The following is a 26,649-nucleotide window of genomic DNA, read 5'->3' as shown; positions in this document are numbered from 1 at the left end:
GTGACTTGCAGGTTGTGGGACGATGTCGGATATTCAGCTCTTATCCCCTTGAATATAAATGTGTGCCCCCAGCAGCCTTCACCTTCCATCATGGCAGTCGTCTTCGGAGTACCATTGCGGAGACTGCTCGGTTGCTATGACGGCTCGCCATGGTAACAAGCATCATCTAGTTCACTGCGCACACAGCACTTGCTCACAAATGCTGAGCTGCTAGGAGATCGGAGCAGCCATTTCTGATACCCAGAAGACAAAAGAAAAGCAGGGAAAGGTACAATGCATGCGGCCGTCACCCACCGCAAATCATTGGGATTGCATGCCGAAGCCTTACAATGTGGCCATGGGGGATTACTAATGTCACCGTCAGCTGCGGGCGAGGAGGATGATGTGTCCAGTAATGTATGCGCTGTGTATGGAGGCCGATGTAGCAGAGCTGAATATGTCATGTCATTCAGTAAACAATTGGTTTATCGCCAATTATACGGGGAGGGGGGGGGACACTGACATATGACAAACACAGCCCCTGCAACCACATTGCAAACTCAGCTCAGCCGCATCCTTTATTAAATGGGATTATGAAAAATTTTAGAAATATAGAGGTCACTGTTATGGGCTAGGCCCTGTCGGTCACTATGGGGTTAATAAATGATGCTCTGCGTTGACTGCCGGAGCTGCGCTCACTCTGCAGAAAGAGAGAGAGGCGTCTCAGTGATGTTCTGCGGTGGCTAAAGGGCACGCTATCATCGGTGGGGTCTTTTTTTTTAGAATCATGGCATACGGGGAACGTTGCACCTCATTAAAAAGTAATGAGCAGAAGATCTGCCCGCCATTTACTATAGGATTTATATAGTGTAAGAATAGACTGTGAGAGACGCACTAACTATACAGAATGTGATCAATATTCAGCCAGATATTCTATCTATTATCTATCTATCATCTATCTATTATCTATTTATCATCCATCTATTATCTATCTATCTATCATCCATCTATTATCTATCATCCATCTATTATCTATCTACAGTATCTATCTATCTATCTATCTATCTATCTATCTATGTATCATCTATCTATTATCTATTATCTATCTATCATCCATCTATTATCTATCATCCATCTATTATCTATCTATCTATCTATTATCTATCTATTATCTATTTATCATCCATCTATTATCTATCTATCTATTATCCATCTATTATCTATCATCCATCTATTATCTATCTACAGTATCTATCTATCTATCTATCATCTATTATCTATCTATTATCTATTATCTATCTATCATCCATCTATTATCTATCATCCATCTATTATCTATCTATCTATCATCTATTATCTATCTATCATGTATCTATTATCTATCACATATCTATCTAATATTTCTCTAATATATTTATCTATCTATTATCTATCATCTCTCTATCTATCTATTATCTATCTATCTATCTATCTATCTATCTATCTATCTATCTCTCTATCTATTATCTATCTATTATCTATCATCTCTCTATCTATCTATTATCTATCTAATATTTCTCTAATATATGTATATATCTATTATCTATTTGTTATCTATCTATGCATCCGTCTCTATATCTTATATCTATCCACCGACAGACACAGACAGAAGAGAGCCCCTCTGCAAGAACAATATATGGGCCCTTTGCAGTCCAATACCTCCTCATAATGTACAATTCCACCTGCTTAGGAGGGAGAAATGGGCCCCATTACCTCTTGGGTTGCACCAAGACTTTAGACTTTCTGCTAATATTGCTGACATTAGGTCCAGATGACGTTAGTGTATGGCAGCATTAAGGGCCACAGGGTCAGGGTGCTGGCTATTATCTAAAATCCATTGCATAGCCAATATTAACATAGTAACATAGTAACATAGTTAGTAAGGCCGAAAAAAGACATTTGTCCATCCAGTTCAGCCTATATTCCATCATAATAAATACCCAGATCTACGTCCTTCTACAGAACCTAATAATTGTATGATACAATATTGTTCTGCTCCAGGAAGACATCCAGGCCTCTCTTGAACCCCTCGACTGAGTTCGCCATCACCACCTCCTCAGGCAAGCAATTCCAGATTCTCACTGCCCTAACAGTAAAGAATCCTCTTCTATGTTGGTGGAAAAACCTTCTCTCCTCCAGACGCAAAGAATGCCCCCTTGTGCCCGTCACCTTCCTTGGTATAAACAGATCCTCAGCGAGATATTTGTATTGTCCCCTTATATACTTATACATGGTTATTAGATCGCCCCTCAGTCGTCTTTTTTCTAGACTAAATAATCCTAATTTCGCTAATCTATCTGGGTATTGTAGTTCTCCCATCCCCTTTATTAATTTTGTTGCCCTCCTTTGTACTCTCTCTAGTTCCATTATATCCTTCCTGAGCACCGGTGCCCAAAACTGGACACAGTACTCCATGTGCGGTCTAACTAGGGATTTGTACAGAGGCAGTATAATGCTCTCATCATGTGTATCCAGACCTCTTTTAATGCACCCCATGATCCTGTTTGCCTTGGCAGCTGCTGCCTGGCACTGGCTGCTCCAGGTAAGTTTATCATTAACTAGGATCCCCAAGTCCTTCTCCCTGTCAGATTTACCCAGTGGTTTCCCGTTCAGTGTGTAATGGTGATATTGATTCCCTCTTCCCATGTGTATAACCTTACATTTATCATTGTTAAACCTCATCTGCCACCTTCCAGCCCAAGTTTCCAACTTATATTAGTGGGTCTAAAAAGTCTACACCCCCCTGTTAATATGCCAGGTTTTTGTCATTTAAAAAATATCATACCAAGAAGAATCATTTCAGAAGTTTTCCACCTTTGGGCCACATTCAGTATTTGGTCAGTATTTTACATCAGTATTTGTAAGCCAAACCAGAAGTGAGTGATGAATACAGAAGTGGTGCATATGCTTCTATTATACTTTTCCTCTGATTGCTCCACTCCTGGTTTTGGCTACAAATAGTTATGTAAAATACTGACCGAATACTGAGCGTGTGAATGTGGACTAAATGTCAAACCCTCTGCCTGTGTACAGCGCCCTCTTCAGGTCACCACAGATTTTGAATTGAATTCAGGACTGGTGTCACAAGTGGGTCACATCCTCCTGGGAGATCTGGGGTTAAAGATCACTGCGTATTGTGAATCGCAGACCTTCCATTTAGCCTGTGTGTTTGTGTCCCATATTAAATGGATTTGGGTTTTTTTTGGTGGTGAACAGGTTAATGACCCTTTCTATTCTGGTCAGAAACTTGAATCTCCATTTCAGCTGCTTCTAATCTGGTCATTACCTCTCCTTATAAAACCTGGCCAGACCTTCTCTGCATTGCCAGTGAAAGCTCAATATCTTTAAGAGTACCACTGTGACAGAATAGTTAAGGTTCCAGTTTGAAGGACAGTTTGAGGCCCCCCTTCCTTTCCGAAGGCCTTCACTGACATTTTTACTGGCCCCACTTTTTTCTGGATTTTGACATGGATCCCGTTGCTAACCTTGCGAGACAACTGCAGAGTCTGTCTTTTGAGCTGTCCGACCTACGGTCTAAAGTCTCGTCACAACAAGCAGCTGAACCGGAACCTAAACTGGCACTCCTGGATAGGCTTTCTGGGGTCGGGATAAATTTGCTGCATTCCGGGAAGCCTGCAAGCTCTATTTCTGACTTCATCCCTGGTTATCTGGGAGTGAGGTACAGAGGGTGGGGATTGTTGTCTCCCTTCTTCAAGGAGACCCTCATCCTGGGACTTCTTACTCCCATCCGACTCATTGTCACTCCAGTCGATGGATAGATTTGGCCTCATTTATGATGACCCAGATCGTGTCTCCCTTGGATTCCAAACTTCGTGAGATCCAGCAGGGAGACCGACCAGCAGGGGAATTTTGTTCAGAATTCCGTAGATAGGCAACTGACACCCAGTGGAATGATCCTGCCCTTAGGAGTCAGTTTTGTCAGGGCCTGTCTAATGGTTAAAGGATGCACTCCAGTGTCGTTGGAGGCCACCATGGCTATTGCCACACGTATTGATAGATGCCTCAGGGATAGACTTGTACTGACCCCACTGCCTGTGGTACTTACTAAAGCGGAAGTTCTCCCTGTGTGCTCTGAAGAACCTATGCAGTTAAAGAGGGCTTCCCCTCGCTATGGATCTCATGCGGTTCACCGCAAAACAGGGGGGAAGGGGGGTGCTTTTACTGTGGCAAAAAGGGTCATTTCATTGGGGTTTGTCCATCTATACCTTAGCATCAGAAAACTTCCAACCCCAGGTTGTGTGGAGGATTACAACCTGGGTGTATATTTCTCCTCCGCAGGTGTGTCTCAGTTTATCCTACCTGCAGAAGTGGTTATTGCTATGGAAACGGAGGCAATAACTGTCCTACTGGATAGTGACGTAGGAGCCAATATGATGGATGCTTGATGAGCTCAGACCCATGGTGTTGGGTTTACGCCAAACATATATTTTGAATTATGTCCAAAAATTTCCTCCTTGTTCTTATCAGACCATGACATGTTTTATCACATGCTTTAGGCAGAGTTGAGATAGGTTTTGACGTTTTGACAAAACAGTCAGGCTTAGATGTTTTTCTTTGTAAGAAAAGACTTTGTCTTGCCACCCTACCTCACAGGCCAGACATATGAGGAATATGGGATTTTGGTATCACAAGCAGTACTCAACCAGTACTAGCCATAAATTCCTGCAGCACCTTTAATGTTGCTGTTGGACTCTTGGCGATATTCCAGACCAAATTTCTTCTTATCTGTTCATCAATCTTTTAGGGATGCTCAGTTCTTGGTTAGGACACTGTTGTGCCAAACATAGGCCACTTTTTGATGATGTGTTCACAGCGATTCATGATATATTTACGGTATATTTATATATATATATATATACTAGATGGTGGCCCGATTCTAACGCATCGGGTATTCTAGAATATGCATGTCCACGTAGTATATTGCACAGTCCACGTAGTATATTGCCCAGCCACGTAGTATATTGCCCAGTCACGTAGTATATTGCCCAGCCATGTAGTATATAGCAGAGACACGTAGTACGGTATATTGCCCAGTCACGTAGTATATTGCCCAGTCACGTAGTATATTGCCCAGTCACGTAGTATATTGCCCAGTCACGTAGTATATTGCCCAGCCATGTAGTATATAGCAGAGACACGTAGTACGGTATATTGCCCAGTCACGTAGTATATTGCCCAGTCACGTAGTATATTGCCCAGGCACGTAGTATATTGCCCAGCCATGTAGTATATAGCAGAGCCACGTAGTACGGTATATTGCCCAGTCACGTAGTATATTGCCCAGTCACGTAGTATATTGCCCAGGCACGTATTATATTGCCCAGCACAGAGCCACGTAGTATAGAGACTTAAAAAAAAAATAAACATATACTCACATGAGGCCCGTTGGAAGTCCTGCTATACTCACCATCTGCCGCCTTTGTCGCTCCTCGCCCCGCTCCCGTGACCGCTCCATTGCAAGCGGCAGCTTCCGGTGGTCCCAGGGCTGGTGTGAGCAGGACCTATGATGACATTGCGGTCACATGACTATGACATCACGGCAGGTCCTTGTCGCACACCAGCCCTGGGACCGGAAGCTGCCGCTTGCAATGGAGCGGTCCCAGGAGCGTGGCAAGGAGCGGGAAAGGCGGTGGATGGTAAGTATAGCAGGTTTTTTGTTTTTTTTAATTATTTTTAACATGACATATTTTTACTATTGATGCAGCATAGGCAGCATCAATAGTGAATAGTTGGGGACACACAGGGTTAATAGCAGCGGTAACGGAGCGCGTTACACCGCGGGCCGTTACCGCTGCCATTAACCCTGTGTGAGCGGTGAGTGGAGGGGATTACGGAGCGGGTGCCGGGCAGTGAGTGCAGGGGAGTAGGGGAGGGACTAATCAGACTGTGCCCGTCGCTGATTGGTCGCGGCAGCCATGACAGGCAGCTGCCGAGACCAATCAGCGAACGAATAACCATGACAGAAGGACAGACAGACGGAAGTAACCCTTAGACAATTATATATATATATAGATATATACATATATGCGTTAGAATCGGGCCACAGTCTAGTATATATATATATATATATATATATATATATATATATATATATATATATAATGCTTTGGACATATTTGTTGTACCCTACTATGCACTGATGATTTTCATCAATGAGATCCCTTTGCTGTGTTGTAAGCTGTTTACAAACCTTGTCTTTTGCTGTAAAATGCAACCTAGAAAAACGTCAGGAAAATCCTCCTAGAACAGGGACTTTTTTTTTTGTAAATCATTATTGAGCCAAACCTGAAGTATGTTCTGTCCATCAAAGTGTCAGTGCAATTCATGGTCAGAAATGCAATAGAAAACATGGATAATTCAGTGTTAAAAATAAAAAATAAAAAAAATAAAATAAAAAATTAAACTAAAACAAAATTAAATGTAATAAAAATAAATAAATAAAGCACTGAGAATTATTTTTAATAAAAAAAACTTTGTTTTTACTAAAATCATAAAAATTACTTGCCCGTTTAATCATTAGAAACACTACATTACATGTATAGTGTACAGTGATTAACATACAGTATTAGGAAAAAAAACAATAATGGTGAAAATTAAATAATAATTATAATAATAAAAATTAAATGATTAAAGAGATAAACTCTGAAATGTAAAATAAGACATTGCATGATAACATCGTTGAAAAAAAGAGATATAACTGAGAAAGGGAGATGGAAAAATGGAAAATCCTCTTCATCCTAAATAGATAAAAATCTTGCTGAAAAATAATGCACAAAATCTAATTGTAAATGAATCCTCTCGTCGCTTTTCTCTAATCAGAGGAATCTTGTAATTAGCTATATGCGCTCAGCTAATCGCTCCTGGTCAGATTATAGGACAGTTCTGTGCGGGAAACGGCTGCCAGATTATCGGATTTGTCGGAGCAGTATTTCACTTTGATCCTCGGTATGATATAGAAATATGATGGATAAAACATCTACATGGAAATTTTGATGGGTGTTCTCATCATTGAGGTGGGCTATAATGGGTCCGTCCAGCCCACTCCATATTTTTACTCTGCCATCTTCTCGATGCCAAATGCATTTTCGGCATCCATTAAAGTGAGGAACTGGCCCATGGGTGAAGGACAGAAGTAGGCGTAGACAAACAAGCAGCGGAGGAGGAGCCACAGATGAGAAGGGGTTTAGTGGCGCCCCAAATTTTTTGAGTTTTTGTCTTTCTGTATTTCCAGGGGGCAATGTTTTCATTTTTTTCACCTGCATAGCTATAGAGATTACATTAACCCCTTCACGCTGTGCACTGTGTACGGCTGACATGTGCCCCTAACAGCCGCGGGTGGAATCGCAATCCATCTGCGGCTGTTAACCTGTTTAAATGCCACTGTCAGTCTCTGACAGCGGCATTTATCATGATCACGCCGGAAGCGCGTCACTAATCTTGCCCATCGGCACCCTTGTCACATGACCTCGGGTCGCCGATGGGTTGGCATGACAACCCGGGGTCTGCAGCAGACCCCTGTGGTTGTCATTGCTGGATTGCTATGAGCGCAGCACAGCAGTGCGTGCTCATAGCAAGTGAACATTTTAGCTAAATAGAACAGAGCTGCAGCACAAGCAATTGTATGATCCAATGGAGACTATTGAAGCAAGTAAAAAGTAAAAAAAAATGTTTTTAAAACTATAAAAAAATAAAAGTTTAAATCGCTCCATTCAAAATAAAACAACTAGAAGAAAAAAAATACACATATTTGGTATCCTTCAGAATCGCCCGATCAAGATATAAAAACATCAGCTTGGCATGCAAAAAATAAGCCCTCACCCAGCCCCGGATCCCGAAAAATGGAGTCTTGGAAAATTATGCATTTTTTTTTAACAAACTTTGGATTTTTTTTTTCACCACTTAAATAAAAAAGAACCAATACGTGTTTAGTATCTACAAACTCATAATGATCTGGAGAATCATAATGGCAGGTCAGTTTCAGCATTTGGTGAACATGATAAAAAAAAATAAAAATAAATAAAAATTGTGAAATTGCACTTTTTTTTGCAATTTCGCCCCACTTGGATTTTTTTTTCCATTTTCTAGTACCCTTTATGGTAAAAGCAATGGTGTCATTTAAACATACAACTTGTCCAGCTAAAAGCAAGCCATCACATGGCCATATTAACAGAGAAATAAAAAAGAAGGGGAGCAAAAATGGGCTTCAGCGTGAAGAGGTTTATTCCAGCGCTATGTAGGAATTCATGTAAATTACTGTGTAGTTTATAGAATTTTATTTCTCTACTAGAATACGTAGCAAGTGTTTTTTTTTATATAGTTTTCTAAAATAAATGTTATGCTGTTCATATGTTACACGAAACATCCTGTTGAATTCATTCTTCAGGCTATTACTAGTATGTGGATACTAAAGTAGTTTTTATAAAATGTATTTATAGTTTGCAGTATATACAGTATATATTACATAATATGTCCCCCAAAAGTTCATATAAAATCTCAGGAGGAGCCTGTATCCTATTTTGTATTGGTTAATTCTTCACTATAACTGGGACATCCATAGAAGCCCATGTTATAGTGGAAGATCTGACTGTAGTTATAGAAGTCTGCTAAGACCCAGCAGCACTGCGGTTCCCGGCAGACATCCAACAATCATGTGATCACCAGGTCCCCCAGAAGCAGGGCCGGCTCCAGGTTTTCGAGGGCCCCGGACGAAAGAGTCTCAGTGGGCCCCCCCCCTTTAACACATACCCCGATTTATGATGCACAGATAAGGCAGAGAAATGTATAGTACAATGCCAGATTTCACTTCTTACATGAGTGACAGCTATTGTAGATTCTGCAGTGTATATATAAAGGAGGAAAGGTGCTGTGCAGTGTATATATACAGGAGAGGTGCTGTGCAGTGTATATATACAGGAGGAAAGGTGCTGTGCAGTGTATATATACAGGAGGAAAGGTGCTGTGCAGTGTATATATACAGGAAAGGTGCTGTGCAGTGTATATATACAGGAGAGGTGCTTTTCTGTTTTGAGTTTTTCTATGAAACAAAGACTTTTCTACATAAACAACGTTGTTTGGTTTTGCGGCCCTAACAGATCTGTGCTACAAAGTAACAGGCGGCTCGGGCATTAATGAGGGACCTGATGCTGAATCCTTTCCACAAACCCTAATGACCCAATTAGTGCCCTGTCATTAGAAGCTCATTAAACGCCTCCCTGTCCCGAGCAGTCATGTACAGTATGGGGGGATCCTGCAGCCCACCCCCTGACTGCTCCATACCATACACTGTCGCGCTCACTATTATCCTGTGCATTTCTCCTTCATCGTTACCCCATGTTACACTTGTCACCCCCCACTACAGAGTAGCAGGGCAGCCAATGTCACCCCCTCCCGGACCCTAATGGCAGAAGGAAATGTCTGCTCCTCTATTGGGTTGGAGTCACCTGATTTAATCAAGGAATAATGTGGATTTGTTGCCGGTGGCTGCAGGGGAAGGGTTAAGTGATGCCATGTCCGTGGTGGGAGCAGTGGCAGCTGCTGGGACCTGGACAGAGACAACCAATGTTGCTGTGACTGCACAGTGTGACCTGGAGGAGAGAAGCTGAGACTCTGGAGCAGAAATCACCCACATGCCAGCACTGGGCAGAGTCCCTCCAGTCACCAGCCTGGGGCCACGGGGCCCCAACCTACAGCCCACAGCTCAGATTTATCCATGGCAGCAGCTCCCCTTCCTCCTGGCATCTGGTTAACCCCATTTATGCGGGTCGGATTGTTATCTTTAAGGTTTAGCAATAACCTTCATACAAATGGGAAGGGGTTAAGCTTCTTCCTACCCCACTGGTGCAGGTTTGGTGCAGCATGCATGTATTCTGGGAGAGCTGGGCGGCTACAGGCTGCACCCCACCAGCTGCTCCTCCAGACATCACCCACATTTTTAGGCAGCGGAGACAGACAGCAGCAGACTGAGCCACAACTGCAACCACTGCTGGATACCTTTGCACTCACTCAGGCACTGGTAGGACGAGCTCCTCCGGAATCTGCCTGATAAACTTCAGCACTGTCTGCAGCCACCCAGGGGGGAGAGCAGAGAATGTGCTCTCTCCGCCCACAAACAGTGTCACACTGGCTGCCTTCTGTTAACCCCTATGTGTGCCTGCCTGGCTGCACTGACTGAGTGAGAAGATGCTTGTGTCAGAGCTGGCACATAGGGGTTAAGAGAACGCAGCCAGCAGTGACTTTGTGGGGGGAGAGAGCATGTTATCTCCTGCTCTGCTCTCCCAGCTGTATCTATGACAGTGGGCCCCCCTCTCTCCCCAGGGCCCCGGCATTTGCCCGGTGCTGACGCCGGCCCTGCCCAGAAGCATTGGCATAGTCGATGTTTCCACTCATTGAATGTTAGGCAGATGGCAAATAAGAAGAGAGTAGCAGTAATAAACCGCTTCTTTCTGCCGCTGACAGCCAGAGACCCGAGCTGCTTCTGCTAGATTATTTATTAAAGCAGCAATGTCCAAAGACATCACTGCAAACCTAGACTGCCCAACCAATCCCTTTAGTCTTCTTTAATGGGCCAAAAGGACCTTTAGACTCCAGGGCCTGAATGCAACTGCAACCCCTACACCCATCATAGTTATGGCCCTAGATCAGGCCGTTGTTAAAGATTTTACATCTGGGCACAGAACTTTCAAGTTGCACCTCTGCTCTGAGAACTCTGGTCTTCTCCCACTCTTCAAAAACATAACACTTGGGTAATTAATTTAACAGAACCATAATTTAAAGCTTCTGCACACCACTATAAAATGCGTAAGGCCCAAAAATTATGTTTCATTTATAATACTGGTTTATTCTTAAAAGGTATAGGAGCTTTTCAGATTTTAAATGCCAGGGCCTGTGTGCAACCCCCACCATGGTACCCTTTATACCTATTACCACCTGTGAATTTATATGGCATCTATCGCTCTATGGATCTAATAAAAGCAATCTACAACCATTAGATTGATAGCCCATTACTTCAGAAACATAACTGATAAAATATCATGCTTAAAATAAATCTCCAGTATAAAAAAATCTTACTCTTGTGATTATTCAATTGTAAACTCTGCACAAAACCTGGTTAATCATTTCTGCACGTTGTATTTGTGCCAGGTACCTCTTATCTTGACTAAATCTTAGCTGTTGCCTCAATCAACACTAGCAGTGGCTGTCTACACTGTTTTTCCTAACTCTTATGGTTATTATTAGTGATGAGCGAATATACTCGTTACTCGAGATTTCTCGAGCATGCTCGGGGGTACTCCGAGTATTTTTTAGTGCTCGGAGATTTAGTTTTTATTGCTGCAGTTGAATGATTTACATCTGTTAGCCAGCATAAGTACATGTGGGGGTTGCCTGGTTGCTAGGGAATCCCCACATGTACTTATGCTGGCTAACAGATGTAAATCATTCAACTGCGGCAATAAAAACTAAATGTCCGAGCACTAAAAAATACTCGGAGGACCCCCGAGCATGCTCGAGAAATCTCGAGTAACGAGTATACTCGCTCATCACTAGTTATTATCCCCACTGCACTACAAAAGTGATGGTGTTTCTAGGAGGTTAAGGTTTCTCCTTGTGGAGAGCACCAGCAGGGATAGGGAGTTTTTCAGGCCGCACGCAACACTCTCTTAGTCCGGTTTCACACATCCTGATATTTCCAGTACCGGAAAAAAACGGTACCAGAGATATCCGTGTCCGTGTGTGTACTACGTGCCGTGCGGCATACATATGGCAACTGTGTGCCGCATCAGTACCAGACAGACGGCTGCAGGGGAAGAAGCGCTACAGTAAGCGCTGTTCCCCTGTGGCTGGTGGTGAAGCCAGCTCTCATCATTTTCCCCTGCTTTGCCGACGATCGGCGTAAGCAGAGGAGAATGATGAGAGTTATCTTAAAGTCCGAACGATGACAGCAGGTGGGAGTTTTTGGGGCTTTTACCCCGATCATCCGATACCTGCTGCCGCTAATAACAGTGACAGCAGGAGTGGATGATCAGCGTATCACTCATATACATCAAAAATAAATATATATATATGTATATATATATATATAAAAAAGAGATAGATTTCATTCTACAGAAAACTGTTTTGGGTTCTTCCCCTTCATCAGTGCAAAACAGGGTAATGGTTGGCTGAGTGAGATACATTTGGAAATGATTGTAGGTTGGCAATGCTTTCCTAGACCGTTACCTTCTAAAGCCTACAGACTTGGCTGCAGAATGAGTTGAATGGGCTGCACTTTATGGTCATAAATCAGACAGAAAATAAGAGTTGTGAAGTAACCCATCAGAACCAGCTCACTGATAGATTTTCAGTTAACTCATTCTGCAACCAGGAATAGACAGCGCAACACAAAGGCTATAGAAAGTAAACCTTGCTCAAAATTTCATGAAACCCAATGGCATTTTTTCCGCAAAATACAGGCATTTCAGACAAAAAAGGTGTCCACTTCCCTTATGATGTTAATCTATTCAGCTATATTCAGGACATAGAGACCAGATTTTCCAACCATGTTTTCTTCTAATATCCGTAACTGACCTACATAGAAAATGAGATATTTTAACATAGACTTTCAGGTATCTGCAGCCGCAGCCTCCGATCTTACAAACGGCCACAAGATGCATTATTAATGGAGCCATGTTATTATTAATCGCATGCTTTGCAGAGGTGGCAGCTCTGTTTGTTCGCTTGTTCTACGTGTTAAATCATTCCGTTTCGTTCCAGGGGGACAGAAAACACAGATAACGCACAATGTCGTACAGAATCACAACAAGCCGGATCTGTGCCCTGTTCCTTTTGATGATAACGATAGGTCTGCCGTTCTCCAGGTTCGTCCTGGCAGAGGAGCTGTCGGGCACCACCATCCCACCAGAAAGTACGTGCTCCTGCGGGGGTTATTTCATGTTCATTTCAATTATTTTATTCCTGCATTTATTTTATTACTGTTTATTTCACGTTCAAGAAAAACGAACCGATTATTTTGATCAGAGTTTGGTCTGAGTATCATCCGTTTTTTTCGTACATGGATGGTCAGGAAAATGAGGCAATAAGAGTAATACTTTTTTATTTATTGTCATTTGTGGGAAGAATATGTAGTTCATGGAAAAGTAAAAGAGGGTGGGACTCACCGTTCTTGTGAAAAGACTTTCATTTCATATCTTTAAAAACATGGAGCCGGAGAGAAGGGTGAAGAGCAGGATGAACGGACGACAGCCGTTTCTCGCTAACTGCGCTTCAACGAGTCCTGTGTAGAATATGTAGGCACACTGTATGGGGCCATCGTACAGCATATGGGGTGCTGTGAGGGCCATCTTACTGTGTGGGGGGTCTGTTGGGTATTATGCTGTGGAGGATGTGGAAGCAGCATACTGTGTGTGTGGGGGGCTGTGGTGTCATTACACTGTGTGGGAATCTGTGAGGGATCATATTGTCTAGAGGTCCGTGGAGACATTGCATTTTTGGGGGGATTGTGTGTAAGGGGTTGAGGGGCTATTATGCTGTGTGGGGAGCTGTAAGTGATCATCGTACTGTGTGAGGAGCTATGTTATCATACTGTATTTGATGCTGTGGGGCCAAAGTACTGTGTGTGGGGTGCTGTGGAGCCACCTCACTGTGTGTGTGAAACTGTGGCAGCCTTCATACTATGTGTGGAGAATGTAAGGGACATCATACTGTGTTCAGGGGGCTGTGGGAGCATGATAATGTGAGTGGGGGCACCATATTGTGTGTGAGGACCACCATACTATTTGGGGGACTGTGAGAACATCATACCGTTTGAGAGCTGTTTGGGCTATCATACTGTTTTGGAGGCTGCTGGGCCTATCATACTGTGTGGTGGTTGTGGGGTCATCATACTGTGTGAGGGGTTGTGGGGACATCATACTGTGTGGTGGTTGTGGGGTCATCATACTGTGTGAGGGGTTGTGGGGTCATCGTACTGTGTGAGGGGTTGTGGGGACATCATACTGTGTGAGGGGTTCTTGGGACATCATACTGTGTGGTGGTTGTGGGGTCATCATACTGTGTGAGGGGTTGTGGGGACATCATACTGTGTGGTGGTTGTGGGGTCATCATACTGTGTGAGGGGTTGTGGGGTCATCGTACTGTGTGAGGGGTTGTGGGGACATCATACTGTGTGAGGGGTTCTTGGGACATCATACTGTGTGGTGGTTGTGGGGTCATCATATTGTGTCAGGGGTTGTGGGGACATCATACTGTGTGGGGGGAATCATACTTTGTGTGGAGATTGTAGGATCCTTCATACTGTGTTGGGGTTGCTGTGGGAGAATCATATTGAGTGGGGGCATCATGTACAGGGCTGTGAGGACCACCATACTATTTGGGGGACTGTGAGGCGATCATATTGTGTGAGAGCTGTTGAGCTTTGAAGGCTGCTGGACCCATCATACTGTGTGGAGGGCAACATACTATATTAAGTGCTTAGATTAATATTAATATAAAATAACATGGTAATATTATTTTTAATCATAATTAAGCTCAGCTCTCCCCAACAGCCATGGTCTCTCATATGGCCCCAGGAAATTGAATTGCTGATGCAGAACTTCCCTTGGGTTCCCTCCGACTCCAGGTTACAGTATATTCCTAGCCATGAATTAGGTTTGACCTTTGCGCTCTACAGTACTGCCCATCTCCCTGTTTTTGGACTTGGATGTATTTATGAATCTTATTGTGTATGAAGTAGGGATTAAAAAAATTAATGGGAGTTAAAAAGCCATAAAATAGAAGTCTGTAAAATTTGGAGGAGATACAGTTCTTCAATGAATCCCAGGATAACATCTCTCCGCTGCCCGAAAATAGTATAAGGAAACAAATAGTCAGTATAGAAATATGGGTATATTTTCGTAAAAAATTGTGCGAATTATGTTTTTTTTTTGCAAAATTGCATTAAAAATGCAAGTTAGTGATAGTTGTTGAAGTCTGCATCAAGTCTATACTTGTATACATTATACCAGTGTTCCCCAAGTCCGGTCCTCAAGAGCCACCAACAGGTCATGCTTTCAGGATTTCCTTAGTATTTCACATGTGATAATTCCATCACCTGTGCAATACTAAGGAAATCCTGAAAACATGACCTGTTGGTGGCTCTTGAGGACCGGACTTAGGGAACAATGCATTATAGGGATATTACGGTAAGTCAATCTCTCAGTAATAACCAAAATTGGTCAAGAAAACCCACTTTTGGGCAATGTTGCCCTTTTCAAACCGCTACAGGCACACATTGTTTCCAAAAATTTGGTCTTTTTCCAGTTGGCAACTATGCAAGTGCCTGTTCCTTAATGTTATACAGTAAGTAGTGCAGTATTTTTGTCCATTTGGCATTTTCAGTGCCACCATAGAAATGAATGCAGAGAGCCGCACATGCCCAATCACCTCTCGATTGCGCCTATCGGAGGTTGATTCCACTTCCTATCGATGTGACATAAATATCTCATATACGAACACTTTTTTTTCATGACGCCTCTGTCTGCATACAACATAAAAATTTCTGCTTGAGGTCCCCTTCACGCATCCGTTTTTGTGTCCATATGTGGTCCGTTTTTTTAAGGACAGCAAATACGGACACACGCGCGCACATTGCATTCAATGGCGGCACGCACATCTCAATTCTGGCGCTTTACCCTGCTCATGCCAATTGCCCTGGAGTGGTAGCAATGGGGGTAATATATGGGTTTGATGGCGGCTGTGATTTGTAAAAAATCACAGCTATCATCAAGCCTCAGGGTTAGTAATGGAGATGGGTAAGTGAGACACCCCATTACTAAGCCTGTAAAATCACCTGTACTGGAAAACCAGTATTGGAAACACCAGAACCCATGAAGGTGCCCTTACTGTTAGCAAGGAGAAGAAGATTACTTTTTATACCTGATTTGTGAAAAAGGGTAAAAAAAAAAAGGTACATGTATAGGATCCATATAAACGAGGAATCCCAAATATTGAGAATTTATTGACATGTGATTCATTTTTTTTCAGGTCGCCCCTGTGTGGATTGCCATGCCTTTGAATTTATGCAGAGAGCACTGCAAGACCTCAAAAAGACAGCGTACAACCTGGACTCTCGGGTATGTATCCAATGGAAGAAGCAAAACCCATGCACTTATCTAATAAAAATAAGTTGTGTGCTCCAACATCTCGGATCTGTTCACATCAACCTCGCGCCCATAGAAATGAACAGTTGAGTTGGGTGGATGATGGGATTGTCTTACTACTTATTATGCAGCTATGAATTCCGCTATTATGTATGAATCCCCAATATTTGTGAAGCATATAAAATAAAAGAACACTCGGGAAAACTTTGGAGATTGTTGGAAATCATACACCTGTTTTTTTCGATATAAAGGGAAGGAAAGAGTCGGCTCACCCGTTCTGAAGCCCTGTGCTCAGAAAGCCGGCAGTGCAGTGGGAAATTGCAATCATGTCCAAAAAATCCAGCATCCAAGGGACTCCATAAAATCACTGAGTTTAGAAAATTCCAATAAAAACGGTTCATCTAGAATGTTACAACCCCATGGGGGGGAAAATGGATGGACAAACGCGTTTCTGACCCACGTGTGTTTAATCAGCGCATGTGTGGGTCTGAAACCTGTGTGTTTCGTCTTATCTTACCAGTTGAACCACGGAAATGTTTATGTTGAAGTGATTTCTAGTCTATCAGGGCTTAGCACAGAAATGCCTCTCCTGTCTTACCTGCAGTCACCAGTGGAGGGAGCTCACTGCATGCAAACGTATCTGTCAGCAAGTTTAGCAATGTAATCTGAGCAGGGCTGCCACTAGGAATTTCGGGGCCCCATACTGGCAACATTTTCGGGGCCACCCCAGCCCCGCCTCCACCCCTCGAACTGTCCACAGTCCCACCGCTCTCTCTTGGAAAAACTCCACTTCTCACCAATCACACATTAACAGTTCCCATCACCAGATCACACATATAGCCAGCAGCCTTTGTTTTGAACAAAAGATTTTTTAAGCCGCCACCATGACACGATAGACTCTTTTGGCTGGGCCCTTCTCTACTCTAACCTATTAAACATTTGGTAAAATATGCAATACAATTTAGGTGTATTTTTAAAATGACCAATAATATCACACACAAGGGACAAATACCACCGTACCATGACCAGACACCATATTACCACCACATAGTGACCTATAATACCACATACAAAGAACAAATATCGCCACACCATGTCCAGACCACATATTAAAACCACAGTGACCGAATAATATCACATACAAGGAACAAGTACCACCACACCATGACCAGACCACATATTACCACCACATGGTGACCAATAATACCACATACAAGGAACAAATACTATCACACCATGGCCGGACAACATATTACCACCACTTTGTGACTGAATACTACAATACTGATCAGTAATAAAGAAAAACCCACAATACTAATATCACCATATCTGCCATTATACACAGGAGATCTGTGCTTAGTATGCAGTGTCAGTCTAAAGGTAATACAGTGATCACTGGTGACATTGTACACAGGAACACTGTATATACTGTACAGTGTATAGTATCAGTGTATAGGTAACACACTGGCTCACCAGTGACACCTCTACGTGAAGTATTTCTTCTTCATCCAGCACAGACCGACGTCACTTCTTCCAGCCAGGGCTCGTCTCTGCAGGAAATAACAGTTAGATAGCTAGAGCACCGCGTATAGAACACATTACTTTTTGCAAACTTCTACACTACACCAACTGAAGAAAAAAGGTGACATAGTTTCGCGCTGCACAGTAACAAGACCGCCTCTCCCATTTAAAACAGTATACTCAAAAAATAAAATAAATACATCACTGCAGTAATAATATCCCTTAATTAGGTTAATTAGCCCCTATGGTAATAATATCTCCCATCCTGGCCCTCGTGTGTCTCATTCCTAGCTCCAGCCATATGTTCTCCCATCCTGCACTCATGAGTATCCATTCTGCCCTATATGATCTCCCCATCATGCCCCATCTGTCCCATGATCCTGCCACAACTATCCCATTATCCTGCCCCATGAACCTGCACCATCTGTCTCCATCCTGCCCCATGATCCTGCCCCCTGTGTCTCCATCTTGCCCGATCTGTCTCCATCCTGCACCATGTCTCCAATCATGCCCCCTGTGTCTCCAATCCTGCTCCCTGTGTGTATCCAATTCTGCCCCCATATCTTTCATCCTGCCACCATGTTTCCAATCCTGCCCCCATATCTTTCATTCTGCCCCTGTGTCTCCAATCATGCCCCGTGTCTCCAATCATGCCCCGTGTCTCCATCTGTCCCTGTGTCTCCATTCTGCCCCCTGTGTCTCCATTCTGCCCCGTGTCTCCATTCTTGCCCTGTGTCTCCATTCTTCCACCTATATCTCCATTCTGCCCATGTCCATTCTTGCCCCCGTGTCTCCATTCTTCTCCTGTGTCTCCATTCTTCCCCGTGTCTCCATTATTGCCCCGTGTCTCCATTCTGCCCCCTGTGTCTTCATTCTGCCCCGTGTCTCCATTCTTGCCCCATGTTTCCATTTTGTCCCGTGTCTCCATTCTTGCCCCGTGTCTCCATTCTGCCCCCTGTGTCTCCATTCTTGCCCCGTGTCTCTATTCTTCCCCTGTGTCTCCAATCTGCCCCGTGTCTCCATTCTGCCCCCTGTGTCTCAATTCTTGCCCCGTGTCTCTATTCTTCCCCTGTGTCTCCAATCTGCCCCATGTGTCTCCATTCTGCCCCATGTCTCCATTCTTGCCCCGTGTCTGCATTCTTGCCTCGTGTCTCCATGCTTCCCCCGTGTCTCCATTCTGCCCTGTGTCTCCATTCTTGCCCTGTGTCTCCATTCTTGCCCTGTGTCTCCATTCTGCCCTGTGTCTCCATTCTTGCCCCATGTCTCCATTCTGTCCCGTGTCTCCATTCTTTCCCCGTGTCTCCATTCTGCCCCCGTGGCTCCATTCTTGCCCCGTGTCTCCATTCTTGCCCCATGTCTCCATTCTTGCCCCGTGTCTCCATTCTTGCCCCGTGTCTCCATTCTGCCCCGTGTCTCCATTCTTGCCCCGTGTCTCCATTCTGCCCCATGTCTCCATTCTGTCCCCTGTGTCTCCATTCTGCCCCATGTCTCCATTCTTGCCCTGCGTCTCCATTCTTGCCCAGTGTCTCCATTCTGCCCCCATGTCTCCATTCTGCCCCCATGTCTCCATTCTTGCCCAGTGTCTCCATTCTGCCCCCGTGTCTCCATTCTTGCCCCGTGTCTCCATTCTGCCCCGTGTCTCCATTCTTGCCCCGTGTCTCCATTCTGCCCCCGTGTCTCCATTCTTGCCCGGTGTCTCCATTCTTGCCCGGTGTCTCCATTCTTGCCCGGTGTCTCCATTCTTGCCCCGTGTCTCCATTCTTGCCCCGTGTCTCCATTCTTGCCCCATGTCTCCATTCTGCCCCGTGTCTCCATTCTTGCCCCATGTCTCCATTCTGCCCCGTGTCTCCAATCATGCCTCCATATCTTTCACCCTGCTCCCTGTCTTCGTTCTGCCCTGTCTCTATTCTGCCCCTGGCAGGATGAACACTTGTCTCCATCCTGCCGGTTTGCCGCTTTCTATTAAATAAAACAAACAAACAAAAACCTTTCCTCTTACCTTGCCGCGCTCCTGCGGCGAGCGATTTTCCCTCCAGGCTGAAAGCGCGCACTCGCCAGCGAATGACGATGACATGAGACGCCGGCGACATGCGCGCTGACGTCAGCTGCCAGCCTCCTATTGGCTGGCGGCTTTAACTATTGCCATGCGGACCTGGGCTCGGGTCGGGCCTGCACGGCAATGGAGTGTAACTGAACCCTGGTCTCGGACGCAGGGTTCAGTAAATCCTGCCGCTGGGGCCCGGTCAGCAGAAGAGACGGGGCCCGCACCAGGAACTATACACCAGTCAGGGCAGTAATGCCCTGAATCTGAGAGTACCAGGATGTTGGGGCTGACAACCTGATTTCTGCGATATGCCACTTACTAGGGGGTGTTTTGCTATTTCAATAAAATCAGTGTTTTATCAGCAGAAGATTATCACTACAGGACTAGGTATCTCCTGTCTCCTGTCTCCTGGTCCAACCCCTCCCCCACTACTGATTAGCTGCTTTCTGTCAATATATAGCGTACACAGAAAGCGGCCAATCAGTGGTGTGGGTGGGGTTATGCAGAGAAAGCTGCCAATCAGTGGTGTGGGTGGGGTTCTACAAAACTCAGCATTCGAGCTGTGCTAGATCTACAGCAGAGAAAGGAGTAATTGTATCACAACTGCTGCACCCAGTAAACTAAAGGCCCCTTCACATTAAGCGACGCTGCAGCGATACCGACGACGATCCGGATCGCTGCAGCGTCGCTGTTTGGTCGCTGGAGAGCTGTCACACAGACAGCTCTCCAGCGACCAACGATCCCGAGGTCCCCGGTAACCAGGGTAAACATCGGGTTACTAAGCGCAGGGCCGCACTTAGTAACCCGATGTTTACCCTGGTTACCATCGTTAAAGTGAAAAAAACAAACACTACATACTTACCTACCGCTGTCTGTCCCCGGCGCTGTGCTTCTCTGCACTCCTCCTGTACTGTCTGTGAGCACAGCGGCCGGAGAGCAGAGCGGTGACGTCACCGCTCTGCTTTCCGGCTGACCGACGCTCACAGCCAGTGCAGGAGGAGTGCAGAGCACAGCGCTGGAGGACAGACGGCTGTAGGTAAGTATGTAGTGTTTGTTTTTTTTACTTTTACGCTGGTAACCAGGGTAAACATCGGGTTACTAAGCGCGGCCCTGCGCTTAGTTACCCGATGTTTACCCTGGTTACCAGTGAAGACATCGCCGGATCGGTGTCACACACGCCGATCCAGCGATGTCCACGGGAGATCCAGCGACGAAATAAAGTTCTGGACTTTGTTCAGCAACCAACGATCTCCCAGCAGGGGCCTGATCGTTGGTCGCTGTCACACATAACGATTTCCTTAACGATATTGTTGCTACGTCACAAAAAGCAACGATATCGTTAACGATATCGTTATGTGTGAAGGTACCTTAAGTAAAACATTGCCTGAATCAGGGTATCTGCCCCTACATCATGCTGCTCTTAGATTACACAGCAAAAACCTACTGACAGATTCCCTTTAAGTTCAGCGCTTTTTGCCTTAGTTTTTATAGCCATATACTGCTTCACAGTGCCTAATAAAGCTTCCACACAAGGACCACAAAGTACATCCATTCAGGAGCCAAATAAGTGCACTATTCAATGCCTTAGTAACACTTCTAAAAATATCTACATCATATTTACATATAGTGCCTCTGTAACACTGTCCTAAAATTCTACACAACCATCAGCCATATAGTCTCGCCATAACAGCTATAAAATCCTACACAATACTGCCATACAGTGCCTCTATAACACTCTCATATAATCCTATACAATACTGCCATATACTGTAGTCCCTCTATAACACTGTCATAAAATCCTATACAATACTCCCATATAGTGCCTCTATAACACTGTCATATAATCCTACAGAATACTGCCATATAGTCCCTCTACAACACTGTCATAAAATTCTACACAATACAGCCATATAGTCCCGCCATAACAGCTATAAAATCCTACACAATACTGCCATATAGTGCCTCTATAACACTGTCATAAAATCCTACACAATACGGAAATATAGTCCCTCTACAACACTGTCATAAAATCCTATACAATACTGCCATATAGTCCCTCTATAACACTGTCATAAAATCCTATACAATACTGCCATATAGTCCCTCTATAACACTGTCATAAAATCCTATACAATACTGCCATATACTGTAGTCCCTATATAACAGTCATAAAATCCTATACAATACTGACATATAGTCCCTCTATAACACTGTCATAAAATCCTATACAATACTGCCATATACTGTAGTCCCTATATAACACTGTCATAAAATCCTATACAATACTGCCATATAGTCCCTCTACAACACTGTCATAAAATCCTATGCAATACTGCCATATAGTCCCTCTATAACACTGTCATAAAATCCTATACAATACTGCCATGTAGTCCCTCTACAACACTGTCATAAAATCCAATACAATACTGACATATAGTCCCTCTATAACACTGTCATAAAATCCTATACAATACTGCCATATACTGTAGTCCCTATATAACACTGTCATAAAATCCTATACAATACTGCCATATAGTCCCTCTACAACACTGTCATAAAATCCTATGCAATACTGCCATATAGTCCCTCTATAACACTGTCATAAAATCCTATACAATACTGCCATGTAGTCCCTCTACAACACTGTCATAAAATCCTATACAATACTGCCATATAGTCCCTATATAACACTGTCATAAAATCCTATGCAATACTGCCATATAGTCCCTCTATAACACTGTCATAAAATCCTATACAATACTGCCATATAGTCCCTCTATAACACTGTCATAAAATCCTATACAATACTGCCATATACTGTAGTCCCTCTATAACACTGTCATATAATCCTACACAATACTTCCATTTAGTCCCTCTACAACACTCTCATAAAATACTATACAATACTGCCATATAGTCCCTCTATAACACTGTTATAAAATCCTATACAATACTGCCATATACTGTAGTCCCTATATAACACTGTCATAAAATCCTATACAATACTGCCATATAGTCCCTCTATAACACTGTCATAAAATTTCATACAATACTGCCATATAGTCCCTCTATAACACTGTCATAAAATTTTATACAATACTGCCATATAGTTCCTCTATAAAACTGTCATAAAATACTATACAATACTGCCATATAGTCCCTCTATAACACTGTCATAAAATACTATACAATACTGCCATATAGTGACTTTTTATTACTGTCTGTGAAGGAAACCCAGTTCCTCCCACGTCACCAATCCGTGACTTCACTACACAGGCACAGCTCTCCGGCACCCACAGGTACAAGACTTAGTTGCTGGGCAGCCCCCAGAAAGCGTGCTTGCTCCCCTCTTGCTGGCATATGCCCTGTTCCTTAGTTAGTCATCTTCCTCTGTTCTGACCCACTCTCCAAGGGTCCCAGCTCTTAACCCTGCTGTGTCCCTCCCCCCTGTACCTGGGCGGGCTAAGAATCTCCACCCCTCAGCTTCCCTGCAAGATCTGTATCCAATATCTAATAAATGGGATAACTTCTCTCAGGATGATCGGATCAGCACACTGGCAGTACCAGCGCACAAGGTTTGTTCTGCCGGTCACACAGGGACCAAACCCGGACTCATTTGGTCGCTGTGGAAGGCTGATCTCCATATCTCAGGTTCCAGAACTCCCACGGACCCCGGAGTTGCACTGTCAGAGGCGCAATTTCTTTAGGGCGGGGGGGGGGGGGATATTTTTTATGAGCCTGTACCCCGGACGAGGCGTCCATAATTCATGATTCCATGTTGGAGACGGTTCGACTGGAAGACCACAATAGACGTGTATCCTGTGGCCACTTGACATGCGTGCTTTAACTGAGGCCCCAGGCACCAGCGTGTCCCCTGCTGGTGTGGCTTCCTCATTGAGCTTTGAAGTACCTTCTGCCTGCTACACTGAGCTTAATACCATTACCATGCTAAAAGGAACTTTATTCATGAGAAGAGGTGGGGGCCAGGAGCACTCATCGCTGCATACCTGTGACCAAGAGGCAAAATTTGAGTCACTCCAATCTCTGTTACTATGCCCGTATCCAAGATGGCGGCTGCTCCTTCATCACACTGTCATATTAATCCCTCACAATACTACCTTTTACTACCCAAATGAAACTGCTATTCAGTGTCCACAAATACCACCAAACAATACTGAAATATTCCTTCCATTCAGTGTCCACATAATGCTTGACATGAATTGGCATAATACTGCTGACAAATAATATGCAGTATCCAGATAATATCTGAAAGTACTCCAATAATAATGTTATATGATTCACACACAATACTGCAATTCTATATCCAAATAATACCGCCATACAGCAATAAATACTGGGCGGAGTTAGCATTTGTCTGGGAGATAACAGCGGAGGAGTGTTTTCTTCCTTGGAAACGTCTAGGAACTGAGGCCCTCGAACATCTGACCCCAGTCCTGACCATTCTGCAATATTGTCTTATGTCCTTTCGAGCTTATCCATACCAGTGATTACTAACGTATGATGTTGGTCTTCTTTCTTTTTTTTGTTATAGACGGAGACGCTTCTCCTCAAGGTGGAGCGGAGAACCCTCTGTGACTGCATATCTATGGAGGGTCTGAGCTGAAGCTGAGCGACATTTCACAAGGAGCACCCCCCATTTACTCTTCCGCTGCTGGTTCGGGTGTGGCGATGCATTGCTTTGTAGCGTGGCCCAGTTCCCGCTGGCAGTCTAAGTGTTAAACACATGAATTATGACTACACATGACAAACCCATCCTGACACTGAGCCGTGCATGTGTGCAAGGAGACATTATGGCTGGGAGAAATTCACAATAAAGATCACAGGATTTTTTTTATTATTATACTCATTTTTTGAGGGAGTGGGGTGGGGGTGATCACATTTTTAAAATTGATTTTGCATTTTATTGAAATAACAAGCCCCGTCATTTATATCACTTTGTGTCTTGTTATCCATGATTAAATAAATTTATTTTCCTACAGCCATTGGGAGAATGACTCAACACAACCATATTATCTCTTTATTTTTAACCCTTGAAGGCCATTTGTTACAATATTAGAATACCAGTGTATTACCAAAGCGTGGGTTGCCAAAACTGGTATTGCGCCAGTGACTCAATAATAATGTGACCCGAGTGCCCCCTTAAAATAAATATTGGCCCCCAAGTTCCATTTTAAACCAAATAATGCCCCCTGAGCAGTGGCGTAACTAGTGTTTGATGGACCTGGCCTTCATCTGTATATTGGTTAGATGTATGGGCACTTGTAGCATTCTGGAACCTATAAAATCATGCTGTCACTGCACTGTTACAGGATATCCCGAGGCTAGGGGCTCTTCCCTATCCTTAAAGCTAAGGATGCCCTAGCTATCCCTGCTTCCCGGATTACTTCTGATGGTGAAGATGCCGGGGGCCACATGCCTTGCTGAGCTTCTAAATCAGTCCTTATCTGTCCCTTCCTCCACCCAGTGAAGTGGGGAGTTGTAGAGTATAAGTATACACAAAACCAGACTAACAAGAGAAGACGTAAAGGGATAAATGAAAATACCAATCATACAAATATGCACTTACAAACAACAGAGTGAAACACTGGGAAGTAAAGGAAAGAAAAACCAAATAGGAGAGGATGAGGATATGCACAAAGACAAATTACTAAACAACAGTCTACTGAACAACACTACAAACGCCTCCTCAAACAACCAAAACCTCCAAATCTACTACCAAACACTATATAACTAATACTGGCAATCCCTGATTGCCAGAGGTGAGTATATATAGCAGAGAGGAGTGGAAAATACTGAACAGCTGAGACAATCAAAACAGGAAAGCTCCGGGAGCTTTCATCTGAGCAGATTAATCCCTGCACTGCTAGCAGAAACCTGCACTCTTTAATATGAAGGTGAAGTGCTTCTAATCAGTGTAGTAGTACTTGATATTAGGCACCATGGTCCTCTGGCCTCTCTCTGTTGCAGTAAACTCATGACACATGCGTATTCGCCCCCTATGTAATAATGTCCCCTGTTCTGTCTCCTTCCTGTAATAATGTCTCCCACCTGGCCCCTTCCAGAATTAATGCTCCCATTTTGAGCCCCTTCCTGTAATAATGCCCCTCCATCCTGTAACAATGTCACCCATCCTGGGCCCCTTCCTAGTATAATGTCCCCCATCTTGGGCCCCTTCCTGGTAAAATGTTCCAAATTCTGGGTGCCTTCCAGTAATAATGTCCCTGTCCTGACCCCTTCCAATAATAATGTCTCTCCCTACAATAATGCTCCCCTTTATCCTGGTCTGCATCCTATACTAATTTTCCCCCATCCTGGGCCCCTTTCTATAACAATATTCCCCCATTGCTCCTTCCTGGTATAATGTCCCCCATCCTGGGCCCTTTCCAGTAATAATATCCATCGTTCTTCTTCAGCACATTTAAAAAATATATATACATATACTGTATAATATGCAGTATATACTGTATTGTGGTGCAGGGAATCTGCTGGTCTCTGTGCCATAATACATTTCATCTGAATGTGCGTCTGAGGACACACATCCAGTTGAAATAAGAGCTGGAGTCGGCCGGCGCCCTCCCACTCAGGATCCGTCACGGCGCACCCTTGTTACGCTCCTGTTCCTGAGTGACCTGGATCCACTACATGATGCAGTCTGGTCTGTTAGCAGCCGAGTATAAACCAGGAGATACTCAGCAGATTGATATTTACTGATATTTATTGAAATTTGGAAAAGATTCAGTGAAACTTTTCATTTATTAATTTGAATTACTTAATAGCCCAGTGGGCGGTCCTATTAGTGACTGACAACTTTCCGTGTTTAAGTGTGCATGCAAAGATAGCTCATCATTGTGTAGGACCGCCCACTGGACTCCTAAGCCCAAACTGAGCAGT

General features: G+C 43.9%; 1 protein-coding gene across 1 annotated transcript; it reads left to right on the top strand.

The window, feature by feature from the left end:
- LOC138657229 (NELL2-interacting cell ontogeny regulator 1-like) lies at window positions 1-24,762 on the top strand. Its single transcript, XM_069744884.1, has 4 exons — window positions 1-268; window positions 12,790-12,940; window positions 16,057-16,145; window positions 24,290-24,762. The coding sequence occupies exons 2-4, from the start codon at window positions 12,817-12,819 to the stop codon at window positions 24,359-24,361; spliced, it is 285 nt and encodes a 94-aa protein (XP_069600985.1). The 5' UTR covers window positions 1-268; window positions 12,790-12,816; the 3' UTR covers window positions 24,362-24,762.
- The last annotated feature ends 1,887 nt before the right edge of the window (window positions 24,763-26,649 follow it).

This window comes from Ranitomeya imitator, chromosome 1 (assembly GCF_032444005.1).
Source record: "Ranitomeya imitator isolate aRanImi1 chromosome 1, aRanImi1.pri, whole genome shotgun sequence".
Taxonomy (NCBI): domain Eukaryota; kingdom Metazoa; phylum Chordata; class Amphibia; order Anura; family Dendrobatidae; genus Ranitomeya; species Ranitomeya imitator.
Note: the sequence above shows the minus strand (reverse complement) of the source record. Positions and strands in the feature narration are given on the sequence as shown.

Excerpts from the sequence above, each read along its gene's own strand:
- LOC138657229 (XM_069744884.1), top strand. The coding sequence starts at position 12,817 with ATGTCGTACAGAATCACAACAAGCCGGATCTGTGCCCTGTTCCTTTTG. Across the intron at positions 12,941-16,056 it reads CACCACCATCCCACCAGAAA|GTCGCCCCTGTGTGGATTGC; the intron begins GTACGTGCTCCT and ends ATTTTTTTTCAG. Across the intron at positions 16,146-24,289 it reads CGTACAACCTGGACTCTCGG|ACGGAGACGCTTCTCCTCAA; the intron begins GTATGTATCCAA and ends TTTTTGTTATAG.